The 23,610-nt window shown below is 35.0% G+C and overlaps 3 protein-coding genes across 6 annotated transcripts in view; 1 reads left to right on the forward strand and 2 right to left on the reverse strand.

The window, feature by feature from the left end:
* LOC117993876 (cuticle protein 21-like) overlaps window positions 1-1,916 on the forward strand; it is a 45,727-nt gene extending 43,811 nt beyond the window's left edge. Inside the window, exon 6 of the mRNA XM_034981749.2 lies at window positions 574-1,916. Within this exon, the coding sequence (XP_034837640.1) occupies window positions 574-693 (120 nt within the window). The 3' untranslated portion in view covers window positions 694-1,916. The remainder of the gene's footprint in view (window positions 1-573) is intronic.
* Window positions 1-12,415, reverse strand: part of LOC117993801 (zinc finger protein 59-like) — a 77,835-nt gene extending 65,420 nt beyond the window's left edge. For 2 of the 3 annotated variants that reach the window (XR_011238185.1, XR_011238184.1), the window contains exons 1-2: window positions 12,156-12,415; window positions 2,172-3,082 (exon numbers count right to left, since the gene is read on the reverse strand). Coding sequence is in view for 1 of the 3 variants with exons in the window: in XM_034981665.2 (XP_034837556.1) it covers window positions 2,264-3,082; window positions 12,156-12,326 (990 nt within the window). In the remaining 2 variants the exon portion in view is untranslated. Of the gene's footprint in view, window positions 1-2,065; window positions 3,083-12,155 lie in introns of those variants that run through there. The other variant, XM_034981665.2, reaches the window with a different exon arrangement.
* A 688-nt stretch (window positions 12,416-13,103) lies between these two features.
* LOC117993846 (zinc finger protein 699-like) lies at window positions 13,104-23,395 on the reverse strand. Of its 2 annotated transcripts, XM_069507141.1 has the most exons (4): window positions 22,982-23,395; window positions 21,387-22,151; window positions 19,155-20,623; window positions 18,472-18,611 (listed from the first exon to the last, which is right to left on the reverse strand). In XM_069507141.1, exons 1-3 carry the CDS (start codon window positions 23,276-23,278, stop codon window positions 19,169-19,171), a joined length of 2,517 nt encoding a protein of 838 aa, XP_069363242.1. In that variant the 5' UTR covers window positions 23,279-23,395; the 3' UTR covers window positions 18,472-18,611; window positions 19,155-19,168. The 2 variants fall into 2 exon arrangements, with proteins under 2 accessions (XP_034837602.1, XP_069363242.1); XM_034981711.2 differs by lacking the exon at window positions 19,155-20,623 and having other exon boundaries at window positions 13,104-18,611; window positions 22,982-23,389.
* Between the last annotated feature and the right edge of the window lie 215 nt (window positions 23,396-23,610).

The raw sequence follows: 23,610 nt of genomic DNA on the forward strand, positions 1-23,610 counted from the left end.
GTAGAAGCACTACATTTTAACGGTCGTGTCAGTGCTATCAGTGAAGACGACTGACCAGACACAACGCCAAATCTTGATGGTGATGTGACCAGGGGAGAGTACAGGATCGCTCTGCCTGACGGTCGCACACAGATCGTCAGAATATACACTGCTGATTGGAAGAACGGATTCAATGCTGAGGTATGAAAATATTTCTAAAACCTACCTATGTGGGGTTTTTTTCTTAACCATGTTAAAAGTATATACAAGTTGACAGTTGTTACGGTTCAAATACAAATACACGGTACAAACGGACGGAACATAATATCGTCAGATACTAGAATGTTTAGATTGGAAAAGGTATTCATACGCGTTGTTACTAGTAACGCCATCTAGTAGAGGGTAGATACACTACATTTTAAACTGGTAAACCTGGCAGAAAACGGCAACCACTCTTCAACAACGCCAAATCGGAGTACAAGATCACTCTGCCTCTATTATGTAGCATTTAAAAAACAGCTGGCCATTCAAACCTAGTAAAAGGTAAAATATAGAAGGTTATTCTAAGTAAAAATTATTTGTCCTTTTTTTCAGGTGATCTACGAAGGCGAAGCGCGGTACCCCGACCAGCCTAGCCAGCAGGGAGGTGGTTATCCCTCGGGACCTGGACAGTCCTACATTCCACCAAACCAGGGTGAAGGCTATCACTATTAGAATCCAAAAATATGACCAAGGAACGCCACTTAGAATAATTTATCACGACTTTTTGTTCAAAAATGTGTTGAAAGTATTTTTAAAATTACATATTTTGCTCTGAATGTCAAAAATGTTTAAAACACTCAGCAATAGATGGCGCTAACAATGTAATATTTTCTCTCACCGATAGATGGCGGTAAGAAGTATTAAAATATCTGTTTATCTCGCTAATAGATAGCTTCTAATAGGAGGTCTTTTAATATCGTTTTTTTTAATTTTGTCATGCTTCATAAATTGTGTAAAAAATCAGATTCCATGTACACATTAAACCTACTTTTAAGTTATTTTAATTGGTTAGTAAAATAGGAGTATTATTTAATTTTAATTGGACAGCTAAATCCTTAACAATTTTCCAACTAATTTTTTAGCTACATAAAGCACAGTTTTATGAGTGCTTTTAAGTTACTATTGAATAGGAAGGATTTAAATAAATAAAAAACATTTTTTTTATTTATCATCTTTATTGTTCGCTAATAGATTTCTGAATAAATAAACGATAGTATTTAAAAAAAAAATTGCTATTTCAAATTAAAAACCAATCTAAAGCTATACCGTTTCGCTGCTTACGAGCACGGCTCGTAAAGTGCGGGATAGGGAGTGTTGACGCAAAAATCAAGGGAATCATTATCACTGTCACTACGTTAGCCCGCATCAATCATAGATTGCATCATCACTTACCACCAGGTGAGATTGCAATCAAGGGCTAACTTGTATCTGAATAAAAAAAAAGCTCCCGCAACCCGCACCCTAAGCTACCTCACGAACTGTCTAGCAGTACACCATCTGATTGTAATGACATGAATAAGTTAAATAAATTAAGTAAGTACTATTAGGGCGTTTGTACACTCATCCGTATTCGATTCGTATTTTTTTCACGGATCCGTAAAATCACGGATGAATGGACATACGCCCCAGAGGTAATAATTTGTACCTACTAATCCGATTTTTCTAAATAAAATGTTAACTCATACTGCCACTTAATTTCTAAGGTTCTTTAATATTAAAGTTACTGTTAAGTAATTTGTAAAATACTCATTTTTCACTGCCCTTAAGTGTATTTATTGTATAGTTATACTTGATATACAAATAATGTAACTACTTATGGATATTTATTGGAATGGAGATAAATTTCCCTTTACATACCTTAACTTTTTTTAGTAAATAAAACTTTTTATACAAAATCAATCCCGTGTTTTGTTTTCTTATGAAACTAACTCTGTGATAGCCTAGTGGTTGAGACGCCCGCCTTCTAAGCGGAGGTCGCGGGTTCGTTCCCGGCCACGCACCTATAACTTTTCGGAGTTATGTGCGTTTTATGTAATTAAATATCACTTGCTTTAACGGTGAAGGAAAACATCGTGAGGAAACCTGCATGCCTGAGAGTTCTCCATAATGTTTTCAAAGGTGTGTGAAGTCTACCGGCACATGGCCAAAACCCTTTTCTCTCTGAGAAAAGACTCGTGCTCAGTAGTGAACCGGCGATGGGTTGATCATGATGATGATGATTAGATTTTTATGAAATAGACTTCTATGAATGAACAGCCTTAATATGCCTTGTCAATTCCTTACATAAACTAAACTTCTTGTTACAAAGTAGGCAACATTCATTTTTTTCACTATGAACCCTCTTTATATGTTCCAATCTACGTCCAGAAGTTATAAACCTTCTGTCGCAAACTTCGCAAAGGTACGGCTTTTCCCCTGAATGTAGCTTCAAGTGTTCCAGCAAATTCTTTTTATGAATAAACCTATCGCCGCAGACCTCGCAAACTTCATTCCTAACTTCCAAATGCCTTTTATTATGCTCCACTAAATTTTTTCTGTGATAAAAGTCTTTGAAGCATATATTACAAACATGCGGTCTGATTTTCAAATGCTTCTTATTTGTATGTCCTTGCAATGACTCTTTGCATAGGCTTTTGTAATTGCAGTGATTACAGCTGTAATAAATTTTTTTTCGACTTCGTTTATGACTTTTCATATGCGTTTTAAACTTTTTAACGCTGTCAAACAATTTGTAGCAGTTTGGACATTGATTTTCTTGAGTGAGACTTTGTTCTTCCAATTTGTTTGTTAAAATTTCATCATAATTTTCATCAGTTGTATTAAAAAAGTCACATTTATCAGAGGCTTTTATCTGCTGTTTCCTAATATCCATAACTTTAGTTAAATTAATGTTAATGTCTAATTTTCCAAAGCTCGAAATGTTATTATTGTTAATTTCTTTATTAATGGAGTCAATAATATTCTTAAGAATTGTTTTTCGGACATTATTTCTGTGCATTGTAATGTACATCTTAATGATCAGGTCTGCGCACTCGTCACACGATTTGGTTAAAGTCAGCTCCTAAAAAAGGTAAAAAAGATTTTTTTATTAAAAGAAATAGAATGGCATTTGAGATCAAAAGTGGTTGTCCTTGGTAGATTTTATATCTCTGTGTTAGGGACAACAAGCCTCACATAAAAGGTAAGTAAGTAGCTTTTATACTACTTTTAAAAGAATATGACGGTTTTACATTACAATAAAACCGATATTGGGGCCGATTCTCTAGGCGGTTTTCTAATTTTAAAATGTCTAATATTAGACTTAGAAAGGTGTGTTATTCTGAAAACCCACTTAAATGACAGGTCTAACCTAAAATTGAATTTGACAGCACTAAACTATTCAATTTAGATTTTAAAGAGCAAAAGTTATTCTGTTGCACGAACTAAATGCCTAAATTAAGAAACGTCAACCTAAAATTTTCTAAAATTAGAGTGGACCTCGCGAGGTGCCCACTAAATTTAAAGAGTCTGCTTAAATGGCAAAATGGACGTGTTTTGAAAGAAATATTTTTATTTGAGTTTAGAATTGTTATATTTAAGATAAAAAAAGTATCTTTTAAGTGTTTTAATTTAATTTAAACTTTATAAAATGGAAATATACGTGGTTTCTCTGGCTCGTCGTTAATTCACAAAAAATAATTAGGTTGGTTATCTACTTTGTTGTCTAAGAGTATCAGACACCTCCACAGACATCCTGGCGGCTTCAGCAAGGCAAACCTAAGATCCTTAAGTCTCCTTATTTCTTAACTAGCAAGTGGCAGCTGTTCGAAAATCCTGTGGGACTAGGATACTTTTCTGTAGGTACTTAGCTTACCTACCTACCTAATAAAAGTAGCCTATAAGTATATCCTTCACTAGTATGTGTCCTTGTGAAAAATCTCTGTGCCCAACTAGGTTAGATGCATAAAGGAACATACCCAGAGACAAAAACTTGCATAGGTAGCTACCTAAATATTAGTGTGAACATAAATCTTTGCCAATTAGGTATGCCAAGGTAAAACTTGATGCATTGTTATCATTATCAATGAGATTAATTCCTACTACCTACTACTTATTGCTAAACATATCAAAAATAAAGCAGAATAAGTGTGGTGGTAGAGTAGGTACTTATAATAAAGTTTAAGTTCTAAAATCTTAATGAGTTCACCTAAAGGTTTATTTATAGGCTAAATTAACAGATTTTACATTTAGTTATGTCTTATACTTACATACCCCTAGTATTGAACTAAGTACTTGAGTAGTACCCAGTTACTTCTTTATTTTCAACTCAGTAGATACCTGCTTGAAAGACTACCTATTACATGCATAAGTAGGTACTTATACTAGCTACAGTACAGTATAGATAACTACAACTAACTGACATAGCCTGGGTTCACTTTAATCATCTGATAAGTTTTAGTTGAGAAGTACCTAGTAGATACATCTTGTAATTCCTAAACATATCATGATAGGATCTTGTTGAGTTTACCTATATAGGTATACCCATACCCATATGGGTATACCTATATAGGTATACCCATACCCATATGGGTATCACATTTCAGGTTAACTAGCTGACCTGCCTGAGTTGTACCTGCCCCAGCTTTGTTCGGGTGGAATAAGTACCTATGTAAGTATCTGAAAATTATGTCGTAGTGGTCTATATAGGTACTTAAAGTAAACGTTCCTTACATGCAAATTCTCAAGTTTTTAAACTCAGCAGCTTAATAAATTACTAGACTCAGGAGTCAGCAGCTTATATGCTGATGTCAGTCAGTCAGTTTATATTTTTACATTTACATAATATGTACAGAAGAGAGAGAGAAAAGCTAGGACTTCTCCATAACATCCTCAAAAATGTGTGAAGTCTGCCAATCCGCACTTGGTCAGTGTGGTAGATTATGGCCAAAACACCTTATTCGGAGAGGTGACCCGTGCTCAGTAGTAGTGACCCGGCGATGGATTGATAATGATGATGATGATGATGATGTACTGACCTAGCTACCTGCCTTTAGGTCACAAGAAGTATATAGGGTACTTCTAGTACCTAAAGTGATCCTATAATGGTTCCTTTTGAGGTATGGAACCCATAGTTAGAAGAGAAATAACGTCAAAAAATAATTTGATTTCTTTTATCTTTTCTAGATCTATTTTATTGAAAGCGGACTAAAGTTTTCTACACATTCCTATAATTTTACAAATTAATACAGAAATCTATAGACTCAACCTTTATTTAGTTTGAAATCTATAGATCTCTGACTTTGCATAGACTTAAGATACTGATAAAAGAGACAGAGTTATATCATTGGCATAAATCTGTCTCGTTTTAACTGAAACTTACGTCAGAGCAAAGTCAAAGTATGCTCTCTATACATATCTGTGCTTAAAGTATTATGTTTTAACTATGTCTAGTCTGAGCTAATTCAAAGTATAAGTACTCTATAGATTTTAGCCAAAGAATATGCAAACCTCAAAAAATGATTTTATAATTGTTATGGTGAAGACTGCATTGAAATTGATATAAATAGGGACTGAAAACTAATTTTGAACTATTTATACCTATAGATTATAAATTTCATTTTTCAGGTAGTACTAGTACAACTAAGTCATACTACAGCTGCTCAGTATGATGAAGGCAAGAATTTCCTAACAAAAGCAAGAAAACTTCAATCAGATACTTAATTAACAATTACTTTTATTAAATAAAATAATAAAATATATACATATGTTTCATTCTGTACTGTACATAATTAATATTTATTTCAATAACATTTAAATAAAAATTAAGTTTAGGAAACAACTGTTCATTTTTGGTAGATGAGTGACGGAACATCTTTTTAACTCGCAGACTCCATATACTTGGTTTCATGAAATGGGCTGAAATAAAAATTATCAACGTTGAAAGTTTGTTATGATGATGTGTTGAAAGGTGTAATGTATCCTACACTTCAATTTTTTGCTATGCATACTAGCTGTTTACTATGCAATTAAGTATCACTTTCTTTAACCGTGAAGGAAAACATTGTGAGGAAACCTACATGCCTGAGAGTTCTCCATAGTGTTCTCAAAGGTGTGTGAAGTCTGTCAATCTGCACTTGGACTATGGCCAAACTACATTTTGAGAGGTGAGCTGGCAATGAGTTGATCATTATGATGATACCAGCTGTTACCTGTTATTATTATTATTATACACGTAGGTATATACATTCAATCTTGATCTTGTAGGTACTTTCATGCCTTAAATCACATTACCGCCTTAGTTTGTTGAATTCATAGCAGAATTCATGGATACCTCGTTCCACGTCCTTGCACGCCAGATTTGTAAGTATACCGCCAAGTTTCAGAACTTCCTCGCTGTATATTCCTTTACCTGTATATTCAATGTACTCTGTGGCAGTCAGTTATTTAGGATGATTGCTTTTCATCTGTTTGCATTGATTTCCTAGCAAGAGTTTGACAATTAGGTACCTCGGTGATTTCAAGGTAAGGTAGGTAGGTAAGATTCCAAGCAAAATTCTTTGCTTTTATCTATTTTATGCACATAACCACTATTTTCACAAAGTTTTGTAACAAAAACTAAGATTCTTTAACCACAAAACACAAAGAAATTAGGTTAGAAATTATATTTGCAACAAAAATAATAGATCTGTTTTTTAACTAGTTTTACGGCTCTGGGTTCTAGCACTTTTGATCAAAGACTTAAGCCTACTTCACACGATAAAATGAACAAAACTTCAATTTTCGACACTTTTATTGTGATTCGACCTAAATAAATCAAGTAAAGTTATTATTTTTGTATTTCAAGTAACATCGTTCGATATTTTTCGCAAAAAATAGTTTTAAGATTAAAGGGGAAAATCAAACACAAATTTAGTGCAGTTCTTGTTATCTTAAATAGCAACACTTACTATTCAATTCAAACGTCATTTTAGACGGCCATTTAGGATGTTTAAATTTAGTTGAAGCAAAAAAGCGAATGCAGTTTAGAAATAGAAATCCTAAAATTAAAGAATCTAAAATTTAGTTTAGGTTTAGGTTAGAGTACAACAGAATTAGCGCCATTATGTGCCGAGAGGGAAAACATACAGCATTTATGTATGAAGAAGCAATTATGTACTCACCGCATATATGCGCGCTTCATCCATAAACATGTATATTCCTATGCAACAATGTAGTTTACCTTACCGGATATAGGGGCGCTAGTGTCTCACCCAGCAAGGCAGTGAGCCGCTGCCATCTTGGATGTCATAGTCTTCACCAGGAAGAAGTTCCTGCAATGCTGTATGTTTTCCCTCTCGGCACATAATATCGGTTTTATTGTAATGTAAAACCGTCATATTGATGTGCCTCCGGAAAACATACAGCATTTATGTATGAAGACGTGTTTGTTATCTGCTGGTGAAATGTATTACCCACAACGCTATGATGAATCAAAGGGAGTTAATCTGTCAATTGAATAACAAAAATATTAATCGTTAAGTTAGATCAAATAACCACGTCCCCTTCATTCATTGTCACCTATTAAAGTTATTGTTATTTCTAACCAGGGTTAATAAGTTAAAATATAATGTCTAAAAGACAAACAATTTAAATGATTTATGTCTGTAATTTTGATAAGGATTACTAAAACTCAAACCGGACCATATAATGATTATATTGAAAAATAAGCTTCAGTTATTTTGAGATCTCCTCCGGGCAATAATAATTTCAACAAGAGTGTCTGGTAATCTCCAGTTACCACGAGATACGAGTATATCGTCCATTGATTGGTTATCTGTCCCCAAAGAAACTACTGTTGATCCACTGATAAATCCCTGGGGATACAGGAATGCTGCCACATTGCTTAAGAACTGAACTGTTCCAGTGATCTATTACAGTACGTGATGCGGCTTCAGTTTCATTACAGTTGGTGATAAAAAGATTACAATATATTTAAATTCTTAACTTCATTCTGCTTGACCTATTTTCCTGTGTCAAAGACATACATGTAGTACTACTGTAGTATACTAGTACATTAATAGAGAATTATGTTTTCTGTTATACTATTATGTTTTGAAAGTGTCCATCCGTATTTATGTTAAGAGTGAGTGTCAGTCTTTGGGCCAAATAAAGTATATAATATATTTTTCCCGGTGACACAGACTTTCAGTTGTCAACCCTTCGTTCCAGGGCAACAATTGTCCATATAGGTTCGTCTAGATATCTCGGGAAGTGTGTGCTTAAATGAGAGCTTCTGTAGTTAGCGCTTGAGCTCTACCTTAAGGTCCTGTATGATAAATGGTTTAGTGATTTTGAGTTTAGCCACGTCAATAATTGCCTAGTGTCCACATGTGGATCATAGAAAGTTAACCGCCACCAGGTTTCGCACCAGTTTAACCATTTTTAATGTCTGGTAGGTAGGTAGGACAAAAATTGCTTCCAACAAGCACCTGTTCTTTACTTCTCGTATAGACTACTCCTTTATTTGGGCACCCATCCTCAATTTTTTCAGCTTCCGTGTAAATGTCTGGTGGACACTGTAATGTCGTGACATCTATCAGAGTCCCTGATAGGTTCTATAGTTCATTTGAGCTCTGCTTTCAAATCTTGAAGCCCAAAGGTCTTTCACGTGCCACATTTAAGTACACCCCAGCTGCACTTGTTCAAGTAAGTCAGTACTTTTGGCAATTAGTTTGGAGAAGAAAACACCCATGCTAAATTGATGTCTCAATGACCTGTTGAAAGCATCTATAACTTGCTGATCAATCTTTGCAGTCGATAAAGACATCACACCATCTTTATTCCCTACTACAGTAATCTGTTGTGCTGCAACCAAATCGATCTCGGACGGCGCTTGAGGGAAAAGATGACACTCTGTGGGAGGTTTTCCTCGTGACAGCCTTGAGCCAATAATGTAATCTGTTATGTGCGGGAGTTCGATTGTTAGAATCAGTAAAACCCACGACTTTGTTCATTAAAATAAACGTTAGAACGAACGATTGAGTGAACGAATGAGTGTTCGATTGAACTAAGACTTGCGATTTTTACAGAGTTCTTGTGCTGTCTTCAATTGCCACTATAACTGCATAAAGTTCCTTCTATTGCTGTGCTATCATTTTTGATGCACTCACCAAGTTTCTGGCATTAATTTCCCGTTTAATTGGGCACTAAAAGCCAATCAGAGGCATTATTCGCCAAGCAGTGGATGGCAGGTTTTAGGTGTACATATTGGCAGCCTGAGACATGTGGTTCCGCGCCGCCATGTCATTCCCTGTTCCACGATTGTGGATTCAGCAGTCTAAAACATATTATCGAAACGTTTGAGGCGTATTTGGATCTGATCAGAATGTAGTCTGCTTCTGGGAGTTACTAAACTGGCGAAGTCTGACTGTCCTAGCAACCGTTGCATTTCGTGAAGAGTGATTTCAGATATTTTCAGTAATAATTCTCTCAAAGGTCTCGTTGATAGTTTTTTACTCTTTATTATGGGCAAGAACATTGAATTTTCTTATAGTCTGCCAACGAATACCCAGGTATTGTAGGTCTTGTGTGAGTGTTAGAATTGACTTTTAGTAATTGATCCCGATGTTGCTTAACTTCGGTGATCGGACGAGAACTGGTGTCTTCAACATGGTATGGACGTTGGCTTTTGGTAATTGATCCCCCTGCCCCGAAGTTCCAAGGACCTCACGCTTCCGCAGCGTGAAGGCATAACCTGGATTGGTCTTAGTTGACCACAATTGCCAGCCCAGAAGTTCCAAGTGCCTCACGGCTTCCGCAGCCTGAAGACATAACTTGGATTGGTCTTGATTGACCAGAAGGAAGTCGTCTAGGTAGACTAGCACTCGACATTCCTTCGCATGCAAGGTTTCCGCAACCGAGCATGTTACAGGTGGGGCGCTGCCGCCAGACCCAAAAATTAGACAGGTTGTCCAACTTTTGTTGTAGAAAGCTACGAACCGGTATGACAAATCAGACGGGATAGTTTTGTTTCACAAATTTGTTTCGTTCTCGAGGGTCGAAAATCAGACGCATCGATCCAACGTTTTCCTTCCGCAGAAAAAGCTCGGGGATAAAACTGGGCATTTCCTTGTGAACCACTTCTACTAGTTTTGGTCCAGTAATTCTTGTGTCATTTAAGTCGTGACAGGTGACCAGGTTGCATGTTGCATTATTTGTTTTGTGGGCATTACCGGGGGTAGTTTCTTGTATTAGGGTATTCGAAATACCGTAATTGACATTTACAAAAACTGTTTGCACCAAAAGCTTGCCAACGATATTAGAATGTCATTACATAACCTGTAACATATTGTGTTGGATAGGTTTTTCAATTGTAGGCATTTATAGCTGTAATATTTATAAATATGGGCCACCAGGGGATTGCATAAACGCAGTGAGTGTTGCTTTATCCAAAAAGAACCTCGTCACTATTGTTAAAAGCCAATCCGGTATTTGACAACTAGTCAAATCAGTATCCTATAAAGCGTCAAAACACACGCTCAGCACGCGAGGCCCCATGAAACACTGGCATGTGACCTCACAATGATTTGACGTACTTTTCCAGCTTAATCAATAATTTAAAATGGTTATCACACCCAAAACTAACAAAGGGTGCGGACCTCACATATCAGATATGTGAGGTCCGAGAGGCTTCCAGTGGAAGACCCTCCATTCAGCCATCACTGAGAAACCATTCACTTTTGACATATGCAAATACCGTATCCAAAATTTCCTTAGAGTATTTAAAATAAACATCTCCATGAAAATTCTGTCTGATATTCATCTCCTGCGCCTTACATAATATATTATGCTATACATTCGCCTGTTACCCAAACAATTTGTAAAGTTTGTTCTGATAATTTTTAAGACAAAGATGATTTGCTGAATGTTATTTATTTATTTAACCATCTTTATTGCTAATCATTATATTCAAAAGAATAAAAATGCAGGAGATACTTAGACCAAAGGGCGACTTTATCATCTGAATGTTTCAGTCATTTATTAAAGGGGGTATCTGGATTCTTAACTGAGTTCTGTTTGGTATAATAAAGCATTGGTGGTGACGGCCATGATGTCCTCAGTGGGGCCAAATAAGTGTTAGCTATTGTTTAGTGAGTACAGTTCTCCGTTATTTTCAGTTTACGAAACCCCTTTAAATGAGCAATTTAACCAATGTCTTGTTATAACCAACATCTCGCCACGTGGGCGAGATAAAATGTTATCATTCGATTCACTGGCGTAAAATTTAAATTGCACTCAATTAACTTTGTACATAAAATAAATAGATTCAATAACCGATTATAGGTAACCATTGGGACTTTTCCTCGCCAAAATTTGTATTAAAGAAACCTAGATCCAGATTTAGATTTCGGTGTCGGTGTCGACACGTTCGTCAACCAAATCGCCATTTGTTTTTGGTTTCTCAATTAGCATCTCATTTGCATTAGATACACAATATGGTAAATGCATTATAAGATATGTAAGAAAACTCACCTGGTTGTATAACGTATCGATCCGAGGATCGATCGTTACCTGGTAATTTCTCGCCGTTTCTCTCGGGAGTCACTCTCAATCCTGCTCGTTGCTTGAATCGCTGCTGGATGTCGAGGTATCCCCTTTTTCAAGAGCCCTCTCAGGCACCAATAAGCGCGAAACACCAGATCGATTAGCTTACGTAGCCTATCGACATTGTTCGCGCACGTGGGGTCCAACCAAAATGTCCCCACGGTAATATTACGAAATAATAAGAAAATATATATCATGATCACCGTATTATCACATTTATTGCACTTATTGAAAATAATTTTTTTGCAAAGGAAGACGGATTAACGATATAATTTTAGATTCGACGCGCACGCGGCGAAAGTACACAACGCTATGACATCCAAGATGGCAGCGGCCTTGCTGGGTGAGACACTAGCGCCCCTATATCCGGTAAGGTAAACTACATTGTTGCATAGGAATATACATGTTTATGGATGAAGCGCGCATATATGCGGTGAGTACATAATTGCTTCTTCATACATAAATGCTGTATGTTTTCCGGAGGCACATCAATATTCAAATTTGCCATTACACAAAAAAGCTGCTAGAATGGCGACCTCGTACTGGACAGCGCAGCGATGTAGTATACTTACGAATGAAGGAAATAAGGACATAATCATATTAGCTAAGCTTAAAGTTACGTCAAAAAGTTGGCTCTTCACTTCTAGGTTAGAATTAATATTTTGCGTTTTCAAACTTTGTCTGTAACATAAAAAGCACATATCGCCTTTCTCTGAGTTTATTAAAAGATGTATTAAGTCCATTCTGTATTTAATTAAGACTGATTGTAGAAGGGAGAAAAATGTACTTAATTAAAGTTTTCACGAAACACTTTTTGTTTACAAACAAACTTATGACCACAGACAAGTAATATTTATTTTGGCACAGGGCACAGACTAAAACAGCAATGAAATGTCATGGTCAGATGTTTTGTTTGTGTCCCGAGCAGAGGGCGCAGTAGACGCACCCATGTGGCATAGCCCCATAACATTTTTATCTCCGGCCCATGCTAGCCGTGCTGGCCCTAGCCCTCGGGAGGACCTGTGGATGACAGACATGGGGCGGTGCGTCGCTCACAGTGTGGTCCTCGAGTTGGTTGGCGTACTGTGGTTCCAGCATGCCTCTATCGGTGTTTGGGCGCACGTAGTGCCCCACTGACTGGTCTGCTGCGGCGGACATCCGGACATTTTTTTAGGTATCTTATAGAGAAAGACCCTATTCTTTGTCTAGTCTACATAAAGGGAACCTCTGCACAAAATTTCAGCGCTGTAATGGGTTTGCGCTGGCCGTTGATGAATCAGTCAGTAAAGTAAGTCCGGATTTTTCTTTCGACATATTGTATTGGACTAAGAGACCGTGAGGGCCAGACCTTCGTTATTTTATAAAAGCTGAAAGTTTCTTTGCGCATTGTTTACAACACAGGGAGCAACGATCAGCGAATATGAAGTTTGGATCGGTTGCAAAATTAAAGGTTAAAAATCTCCTAAAATAAGAAAGCTCTGCCCTCACAATAATAATGAAAACAATGAGATTATAGATAGCGTTTATTATTACACTTTTGCAACATTATAAATTGTGCTTTAAAGAAAGATAGAGCAATTGGCGTCAGGTAAAAAGAGCTCTGCGGGTAGATTCGCTAACTCAGTGTATAACACTGAATGAAAGTCACTGAGCTCATTTGACATTGGTTGGTTCTACAGTTGCTTAAGTGATATTAAAATATTTTTTATAGAAAACCTTTAAATGGATTAAATGAATAAATTTTTCTGTATGTATATACTATATATAGTTTTTTTTTATATTGACATGTAAATTAAATAATTATATTATTTTTAAATGGATTAAAAATAAATGTCAAATAAATGAGTTTCAGTGGCTATCATTCAGTGTATGTTAGACACTGAGCTAGCGAATCAGTAGGCAATAGAGAGGTCTGCGCATAGGCACAGAATACTTAACCACAGAGTACAGTACGCGGCCGAAAGTGATGAACATCGGCTTTTAGAATGACATTTCATCTTTGTAGAGCGTTGTCTCTGTCACTCATACCCATTTGTCGGTCTAAACGACCGAGACAGTGTTCTACAATTTGCTGCCTCCTTCTAAAGATCGATGTTCACCTTCACAGTACACGGCGTACTGTAGGTACATTGAATGTTGGAGGCATGCCTTTCAGGTTCAGTACCTACTACCGCTTTTTTAAGTCGCATCGGCTTTCGTTTGCGCAGAAAAGCGCAACCAATGAAATACAGACCTTATTACTTGACTTTATGGGTTGATTACACCTAACGAGTATAGTGGCGAGTCAGTGTCCTCGGCCGAGTACTCGGTTGGTATAAACACGTTAACGAGTGCTCGCCGCAATTTCGAAATACGTATAAACACCGGCCACAGCACTGTCTCGGCCGAGTGACATTTTACTGTCTCGCTTCACTACTCGGTATGTGTAATCAGCCCGTTTGGTACGATTACACCTAACGAGTACAGTGGCGAGTCAGTGTCCTCGGCCGAGTACTCGGTTGGTATAAACACTTTAAGCAATGCAATTTCGCCAATTTCTCAGCCACAACGCTGTCTCGGCCGAGTGTCATTTTACTGTCTCGCTTAACTACTCGGTAGGTCTAATCGTACCATTTAGAATTTTAAACACAAGAACAACAGACTAGGGCTAAACACATCTCCGCTTTGTTGAATACCGGGCCTTACATTTGGAAATATAACTAAGCCACTATAGGTACTTAAAGGTAATGTTGTATATGCCTAAATCAACACTGAGTATAACTTAAAAATAAAAAAGTAAATTAATTTTATAATGCGTCCGAACTCAGAATAGCAAAGCCATACATACGGTCCTATATCTGTTAATTGATAGGAGCTTCTTTAGAGGACCATCAGACGACATGTGCCATATTGAACCTTTATCATCTGTCATTTTCATAGTTCGAATGCATTTCATCATCTTTTTCATCTACTTAAAACTAAATACAAGTTAGATTAACTAAACTAAATAATAATTAATCTTTCTATATATCTATCTATCTCAATCAAGTTTGGTAGATAACAGAGTAAAATAATTACTTATTTTCAGAAATAAGTAAAAATATGAATATAAAAAAAACTTATGTTTTACGAAATAAGTAAAATATCAAAAAAATCAAAATAAACTCTTGTTTTGTAAAAAAAAATAGCAACTTCTTGGGACAAACCACTTATGTTTTACCAATGTAAACTATTATATATTATAATATTTATATATATAGAAAAATCAAAATAAACTCTTAAGATCCGGTTCCCACTTGTCATTTGTCGGGCGCGGATTTTACTCGGATGTTCCAGTAGCACAACACTACATGAAGCTACATATTCACAATTGTCGGAAACTGATTTTGTGTCAAAATGTTCTACCACCACTGGAACATCAGTAGGGCGATTGTCTAAAACCTGCATCAATCATTATTACAATCTCAATTGTTCTGATTGGCTTAATTTGTGCGATTCTTGTTGCAACAATGCATTGTAGCCAATAGTGATCGAGCGTTAACCAATCAGAGATGATTGCGATCGTGACATTGTAGCTGTCATTCTCCCGCAATCGCGCAGCCGATTAAAATCCGGGCCCGACAGCCGACAAGTGGGACTGGGCTGTTAGGCTCAATATACACTGAAAAGGAATGGACGCGAATTTCTAAAATATAACATAGCTTAGTGACTCCACCACGGAATACAAATTTCTCGTCTAAGTGAAAAAATCGCGGGAATTTCCACGAATTCACGGCATTTTTCTTTGCCGGCAGAAATTGTGGAGTGTGTGGGGTGTGGATAGTGGAGATAGAAGTCAATATATTATTTCAGAAATGCGTTTCCATTCCGTTTCAATGTAACTCGAGCCTTATGGTTTTGAAAATAGCGACTCATTTTTGTATCCGTATGGATAATCATTAAACTGTCTCAATTTAACATAAAGATTTATTTATTGGTCAATTTCATGAATTGAAGTCATTTCATTGGTTAGTTTCGTGAGTAGCTGTCAACTCATTGGTCAGGTTTCAACGGTTATGGTCAGTACATTTTCGTCATAGCAAGATATGGCGTGGTTATAACATTTATCGCATATTTTTGTTCCTGTGTACGTGACAAAGTTGATCCAAATGTACTAGGGATTCGTAAAATATTTCGATACCTAACTATTTTAAAAGCAGTTTTCTTACTTTTTATGTACCTACTTATTTGTTACTTTTAAAACTTACTCAAATCTTTTTCAATACTGCGATAATTATCAACAAGCTTTGAATCTTTTATCGGTATTTAACTATTTCTCTTAACTTACTAGACACTTTCAAACAAATTTTTAGCAAATCCCTAGTCACATCTTTTACTGCAAAAATGTAAGCTTACATTATGAAACAATCTTATTTATAAGATTTAGTAGCACTCCGTTTTATAGCTTTTTTAGTGCACCTATTTTTACAATCTTTAGGACCGCTTGCTCCTAAGTTAAATGTAAAGGATGGGAAAATATTTAGATTGGTTTCCATTGAAGGTTTTTCATTAGCTGGCTTTTGTGTGCTTGAAAAGTCTGAGGTAGAATTTATTGTAAGAATATTATCAAGAACTGCATCCATATTTTCAATATTTGAGTCCATAGCACGTTGTTCTATATCTATGCTCTTATTATTGTCTATAGAATGTTTTAAAGTCCTTTTCTATAAAATGTATTGCTTCAACATCCATTTTTGAATCCTCGCTTACTTTTTCAATATCTGGTAAACACATTCTATTTTCTCTATTGGTAGAATTTGTTTCAGTGTTTTCTTTAATAATAACTTGTGAATTTACATTTGTAGTATCTTTTGCATCTGGTAGAAAAATGTAGTTTTTTGTATTGTAAGCAAGGACTTCTTCTCTATCTTTGGTATTAGTTTCTGGTGTTTTTTTTTAATCTTTTACATCTGTTAGTGTAGTTATGCCTTGTTCTGCGTTATTCTTAAGCAATTTCAACTTTTCATCGGCAGTTTTCATATCTACTTGATCAGTAGTTTTATTTGTGATATTTGTTTCAGAATGAACATTGTCGTTACTGCAGAAAATTATAAGATTTTTCAGAATTGAATGAATTCCAATTTCCTAAATTAGATCTTTCATTTTCTGAATTGAAATTAGATACAAAAATGAGTCGCTATTTTCAAAAACATAAGGCTCAATTTACACTGAAAAGGAATGGATGCGAATTTCTAAAATATAACATAGCTTAGTGACTCTTATCTCCACCACGGAAAACAAATTTCTTGTCTAAGTGAAAAAATCGCGGGAATTCCCACGAATTCACGGGATTTTTCTTTCTCGGCAGAAATTGTGGAGTGTGTGGAGTGTGGATAGTGGAGATAGAAGTCAATACATTATTTCAGAAATGCGTTTCCATTCCGTTTCAATGTAACTTGAGCCTTATGTTTTTGAAAATAGCGACTCATTTTTGTATCCGTATGGATTAACATTAAAATGTCTCAATTTAACATAAAGATTTATTTATTGGTCAATTTCATGAATTGAAGTCATTTCATTGGTTAGTTTCGTGAGTAGCTGTCAATTCATTGGTCAGGTTTCAACGGTTATGGTCAGTACATTTTCGTCACTTTAATAAGTAAATATAAGTTCATTGGTCATTTTTAATTTACTGTCAGCTCATTGAGCCACTATTTTCTTAAATCGAATCAACTACAACCTAAATATTTTTAAGGCCCGTCACTTAATAATAACTGTAGTTAATGCTACATAGAACTATGCATAAGATTTATATGTGATTTTAGGTCTAGTTGACTAGGCAGCACCGTTCTACATAACCTACAAGAATATATACCGCCATGGAAGATTTTCATATGTTTCTTCAACCTATAGTCTGAATAGAATGATTGTTTGCATACAGGACAAACGTGAGGTTTCATACCTATATGCTTTCTAACATGGATAACTAAACTTTTACGGCATTTGAAATTTTTACTACAAAAAGCACATGTCTCTTTAGAGAACAAGCTGTGAAGTTTTTTATGACTTAACAGATTGGTTTCGGTGTAAAACTGTTTATCACACATGTCACAACTGTACGGTTTTATTTGAAGATGCGTCTTATTCACATGTAGAGAAAGCTCATTTTCATTCGAACACGCCTTCTCACAGAAACTACATGTTTGAACTTGTTTATTCATGTACGCTTTGAATTTTACAGCATGTCTTTGCATGTGGACGTCGTAATGCTTTTGGGAAATGAAAAGTTTTTCGCAGAGTTGGCACTCTTTTATTCTGTGACTTTTGTGATGCGATTTCATTTTCTTCCGACTGATAAAAGTCCTGCCGCAAATTTTGCATGTGATAAAATCTTTCGTTTTTAGTACATGACTCGTTTTTTTATGTTCAAATAGATAGAACTTCGATTTGAAGTTATTCAGGCAAATATTGCATTGAACTTTACTTTGGACGTGTTTCAAAATATGTTTTTTAAGGAAATAGTCTGATATGAAATGTTTATTGCAAAACGGACATGTGTATCTATATTTAGGCGTATGCTTTGGTCTTTCAAATTTCTTTCTGAACGTTAAGAATTCGCTACAAACATCTCTGAAAATGGTATCTTCACAATCATTCTGATAACCATTGACTAATTTCTTTTTAGTGTACGTTTTCGTTATATTTTTAGCCGGGTTATGTAAAGGCAGATCATCAGATTCAATAGACTTATCACTTTCAGAACTTTCAGATTCAGATATTCTAAATTCATCTTCTAATACCTCAACTTTTAATTCATCATCATCATCTTTTGGTGATGATTCATAAATTTCGTCTAATTCTAACATTGGTAGAATAGTATCCTTTGATATTTCCACCATAAGATTCTCATTAGCAGCACCTACACTACTAAGTCTATCTAGCATGCTGCTAACACAAGCATTTAACCGACTATGAACATATTGTATTTTTACAATGAAAATGTAGGAAGATATGGCGTGGTTATAACATTTATCGCATATTTTTGTTCCTGTGTACGTGTCAAAGTTGATCTGCAACAAAACAAAAATGGCGGTTAAAATAAATAGAAAAAAGCGGCAAATAGTTGGTGTATAAAGTATAAAAAATACATACATAATAATTCTAGTAATGCTATGTATATTTTGGATGAGACATTGTAGAGGTAGAGGTTGTACCTCTACAACATGCACATTGGATTACAATAATTTTAACATCAATATGTAAAAAACATTATATTATGCATAATATGTATATGATTTATAATACTATTATACTACTAGTACTAGTTTATTATACTATAAATATTTTCATACATATATATTAAATATCAATTATAATTTACAACAATACTATATTGAAATCCAAATGTACTAGGGATTCGTAAAATATTTCGATAACCATTTTAAAAGCAGTTTTCTTATTTTCGTTAAATCTCTTACAAAACTATGATACTTATCGTTAAGCTTTGAATCTTTTATCGGTATTTAACTATTTCACTTAACTTACTAGGCACTTTCAAACTAATTTTTAGCAAATCTCTAGTCACATCTTTTACTACAAAAATATAAGCTTACATTATGAAACAATCTTATTTATAAGATTTAGTAGCACTCCGTTTTATAGCTTTTTTAGTGCACCTATTTTTACAATCTTTAGGGCCGCTTGCTCCTAAGTTAAATGTAAAGGATGGGAAATTATTTATATTGGTTTCCATTGAAGGTTTTTCGTTAGCTGGCTTTTGTGTGCTTGAAAAGTCTGAGGTAGAATTTGTTGTAAGAATATTATCAAGAACTACATCCATATCTTCAATATTCGAGTCCATAGCACGTTGTTCTATATCTATGCTCTTATTATTGTCTATAGAATGTTTTAAGTCCTTTTCTATAAAATTTATTGTTTCAACATCCATTTTTGAATCCTCTCTTACTTCTTCAAAATCTGGTAAACACATTCTATTTTCTCTATTGGTAGAATTTATTTGTGTGTTTTCTTTAATAATAACTTGTGAATTGAAATTTGTAGTATCTTTTGCATCTGGTAGAAAAATATAGTTTTTTGTATTGTAAGAAAGGACTTCATTTCCGTCTTTGGTATTAGTTTCTGGTGAATTATTATTTTTATCTTTCACATCTGTCAGCGTAGTTATGTCTTTTTCTGTATTATTATTAACCAATTTATCATTGGCAGTTTTCATATCAACTTGAACAGTAATTTTATTTGTGGTATTCGTTTCAGAATGAACATTGTCATTACTGTAGAAAATTATAAGATTTTTCGGATCAGAATTGAATGAATTCCAATTTCCTAAATTAGAGCTTTCATTCTGTGTATTATTTTCTTTATCACAACAAATGCATCTTAATCTATTTTTAGAATTAGTAGTTAAACAAACATCACATTGCCATATTTTTTTTTCTTTAACATTTATGGAAACTTTTTTGATTTCTTTTCCATTTAAAGTTTCATGCATATTTTGTACTATAACATTTGTAGTACCATCAGTACATATTTCGTCATTACAAGCGACATATTTGTTGCAATAATCACATTTTCCTGATTTTTCAAAAATCCAACAAAATTTACAGACATCTTTTGTTATAGCTTCATTAGGTTTTTCACCAATTGAAACTGCAGATTTATTTTTAAGGCAATTCTCGCAATTAAGATTTTTAAACATCCAACATGTTTTACAAGTTATTTCTTTTTTAAATTCAGGATGAACTGTACTATGTTTCTGTTCTTTTGATGAATGCTCAATATTAAAATCTTCAAATTTATTTTCAGTAATGGAACACTTCAGAACTTTTAGTTCATTCGAATCTTTAACAAGAATAAATAAGAAAGGTTTCGAAAAAGTGTATCTTATGGAACTTGTGAATTCAAAATCAGTTTTCTTCACCAAAACTGGAGCAGCATAGACAAATTTCTTGTTAATTTCTTGAGAAACCAAATCTTTTTCTTCATGATTCAACTTTCTCTTTTTCAGTTTTAGGACTTTAGCCTGGTGTGGGACCAATAGTTCATCATATTTGTGTTGGTTTGGCTAGAACACCCAACATATTCAGTCTTTAACACCAATAAGATAAAAAACTGTTGTAAGCATTGTTACTAATTATTTATTACATTGGAGCTGATTCTGTTGTTTTTCGCAAAACTTAATTTAGAGTATCTGCATCCTTTTCTTTCTAATATTGCTAAAAAAGGACGAACATGAATTTTACATTTAAAGACTCTAAATTTTAGTGCACGCTACAATTAATTTAAACAATATGCTCGCAACTGGCAGCTAAAGTCATGCGGTTTGACGGCTCTAAACTTAAAACTGTCAAACTATCTGTCCTTTTCATATTATATTAGTAAGAAGAGGATGTGAAAGCTCTAAAATTTAGTTGTGCTCAGAATCAGTACCATTGTATTACTTACTGAAGACTTAAAAATGTGAACATATACAATAAACAAAGAGTTGATGATACAGCAAAAAATAAAAACAATTTCAGCCTAAATAATATCACGGCTGGATCTAAGCCACCTCTATCTTTCTCTCTTATGCTATTAAAATTAATCTAAACTTATATTATAAATGCAAAAGTGTGTCTGTCTGTCTGCTAGCTTTTCACGATGTCGCGGGCATCACCTAGTATATAATATATCTATGTAAAACAACGATTGGAGCTAATATATCAGCCACTATGTGTAGAAAATTGAAATTTTGCATGTAAGTTCTCTCTATAATGTAAACTCCAACTAAAAAAGGGTTTTCATAATAACCAGGCTAGATCAGTTAATAATAATAAAAATATACTCACTCCCGGAATAGCAGCCATCAAAATATTCTCAAGTCTTTTATCACCAGTCAACCCAGTATATCCTCCGTGAAGATGAACAACATCATTCAAACTCGTCAAACGAGAACTCTTATCCAAGCAAACTGTACACAACGAATCAACCTTCCGTTCAACCAAACATTTGAACAACGATTTGAATTTATGCTTCTCGTTATGCTGCAGATGTTCTCCAAGCGTTTTATTAGCGGAGCCACATTCGTTGCATTTGAAATCGTCAATCGTTATCTCTTCAGAATTGTCTTCAATGTACTGATGTGTTTCTTTGATATGTCTCCGTAAGTGGGAACATTTGACAAATGATTTGCCACACAATCTGCAATTAAACCACATGCTTTTCGGATGGGAAGTCTCGTGATTCATCAATGCCTCCACGTCGGGTAGGATTTGCCAACACTTTTTGCATTCGAGTTCACTTATTTTGTCATTGCTTTGCTCAACGGTAAAATGATTTGTTACGTTAACAATATTGATAACGGGTTCAGCGTAACCCATAACATCGTTGTGTTCTGCATAGATAATGTTATGATTTGGATGTAGTTTCCGTTTGCCTCTCTTTTTGACTGGTTCTATAGGGTCCAGCTTTTCAAATTTGTCATATATGTCATCAAGACAGTTACGTAAAGCTCTCTCTGCTTGGTCACATTGCTGAGAGAATAAATAACAGCTGATCGCTCGGTTTACACATTCATTGCATATTTTATTTGGAAAGTTTGGGTCTTCCGCTACCTGGAATGAATTAAACATATTTTTATTTATTTCATCATCATCATCATGATCAAGTTATCGCCGGCTCACTACAGAGCACATGTCTCCTCTCAGAGTGAAGAAGGTTTTGGCCATAGTCTTCTACGCTGGTCATGTGCAGATTGGTAGTTTTCTTTCACTGTTAAAGCAAGTGATATTCAATTAATTAAAATGCACATACCTCCAAAAGTTCGAGGTGTGTGCCGGGATCGAACCTTTGATTAGAAGGCAGGGGTATAAATTTTATTTATTTATTTATTTTTATGTTTCATGTACCAAAATTGTAGTTACAAAGTAATAGTGAACCAAGTAACCATTGGAAATGCTTATCTCTAAACAGAGATTTCTTCATTGCATGTGGCTTTTCTTTCTTGCTGGTCTCTTTTCCGTACTTAGACGTAGCTGTCCATTGATAGTGAGGCAATGCTGGCATGTGGCCATGTGTAACTATCACAGCTCGTCATATGTGTACCATAAGTGGGACCCATCTGGATATCCCATTGATTGAATCTGACTCTGAATATTAATTAATAATACAGGAAACTATATAAAGGATTTCTTACACTGCAGCACAATAATACAAGGGTTTTAGCAATCACCATTGTTGTTGGAGTACTAACAAGTTCTACTCATGGTTCTGTAGCATAAACAACTCGCGGGAGCAAACAACAACAGCGGGAGTTAGCCCACTTCCTTCTTAGACTGCATCATCGCTTACCACCAAGTGAGATTGTAGTTAACAGCTAAATTAATGGAATAAATAAAATAAATAAACCTACCAATGAGGAATAACTAAAAATTTAAAAAATTACCTTATACGGATGAAAGCTTGCAACTATATCTCGTATAGTAACCTCATGTAACCCGCCGCTTACCGCCAAAGTTAGCACCTCGTCGAATTCAGACAAATTATTTGTGACGTTCAGGCAGTACCTACAAACTCTTAACCTCAGAGTCCCTTGCAGAAGATACTTCACAGCATTTAGAGTGGTTAGAGGCTCTTCTAAATCATCTTGCTTGGCTTCTTGGCCGCCAACTGGATACGTTTTTTTCGCTCGTCTAGTGTAAGTTTTTAACTCTTTACTACTGTTAGGGGATTTGTGGTTCATCTTCTCGGCCACAAATAACGATATGAAACCCGGAAGCAAGTTATTTTAAATAGAATTTATTAATAAATCTTATGTATGAAGTACGAACATTTAATTATTAAAAAATCGCAGAATTATTTCTAAAATATAAACCACAGATATAAACCGGCTCTTAACAGATAGAACGAATCTCTATAATTTTAGTTTGTGCAATTAGAACTAGATGGCGTTTTATCAAAAAATAAATTACGGTGCGACTGGGTGCGACAAGGCTATCTTGGCGCGTGGCGAAATTCGGAACTAACGGTGCCATCAAGTGTCCCCTTTGTACTTGTTTGAATAGGTACCTATTC

The sequence above is a fragment of the Maniola hyperantus genome, chromosome 25 (genome assembly GCF_902806685.2).
Source record: "Maniola hyperantus chromosome 25, iAphHyp1.2, whole genome shotgun sequence".
NCBI classification, from domain to species: domain Eukaryota; kingdom Metazoa; phylum Arthropoda; class Insecta; order Lepidoptera; family Nymphalidae; genus Maniola; species Maniola hyperantus.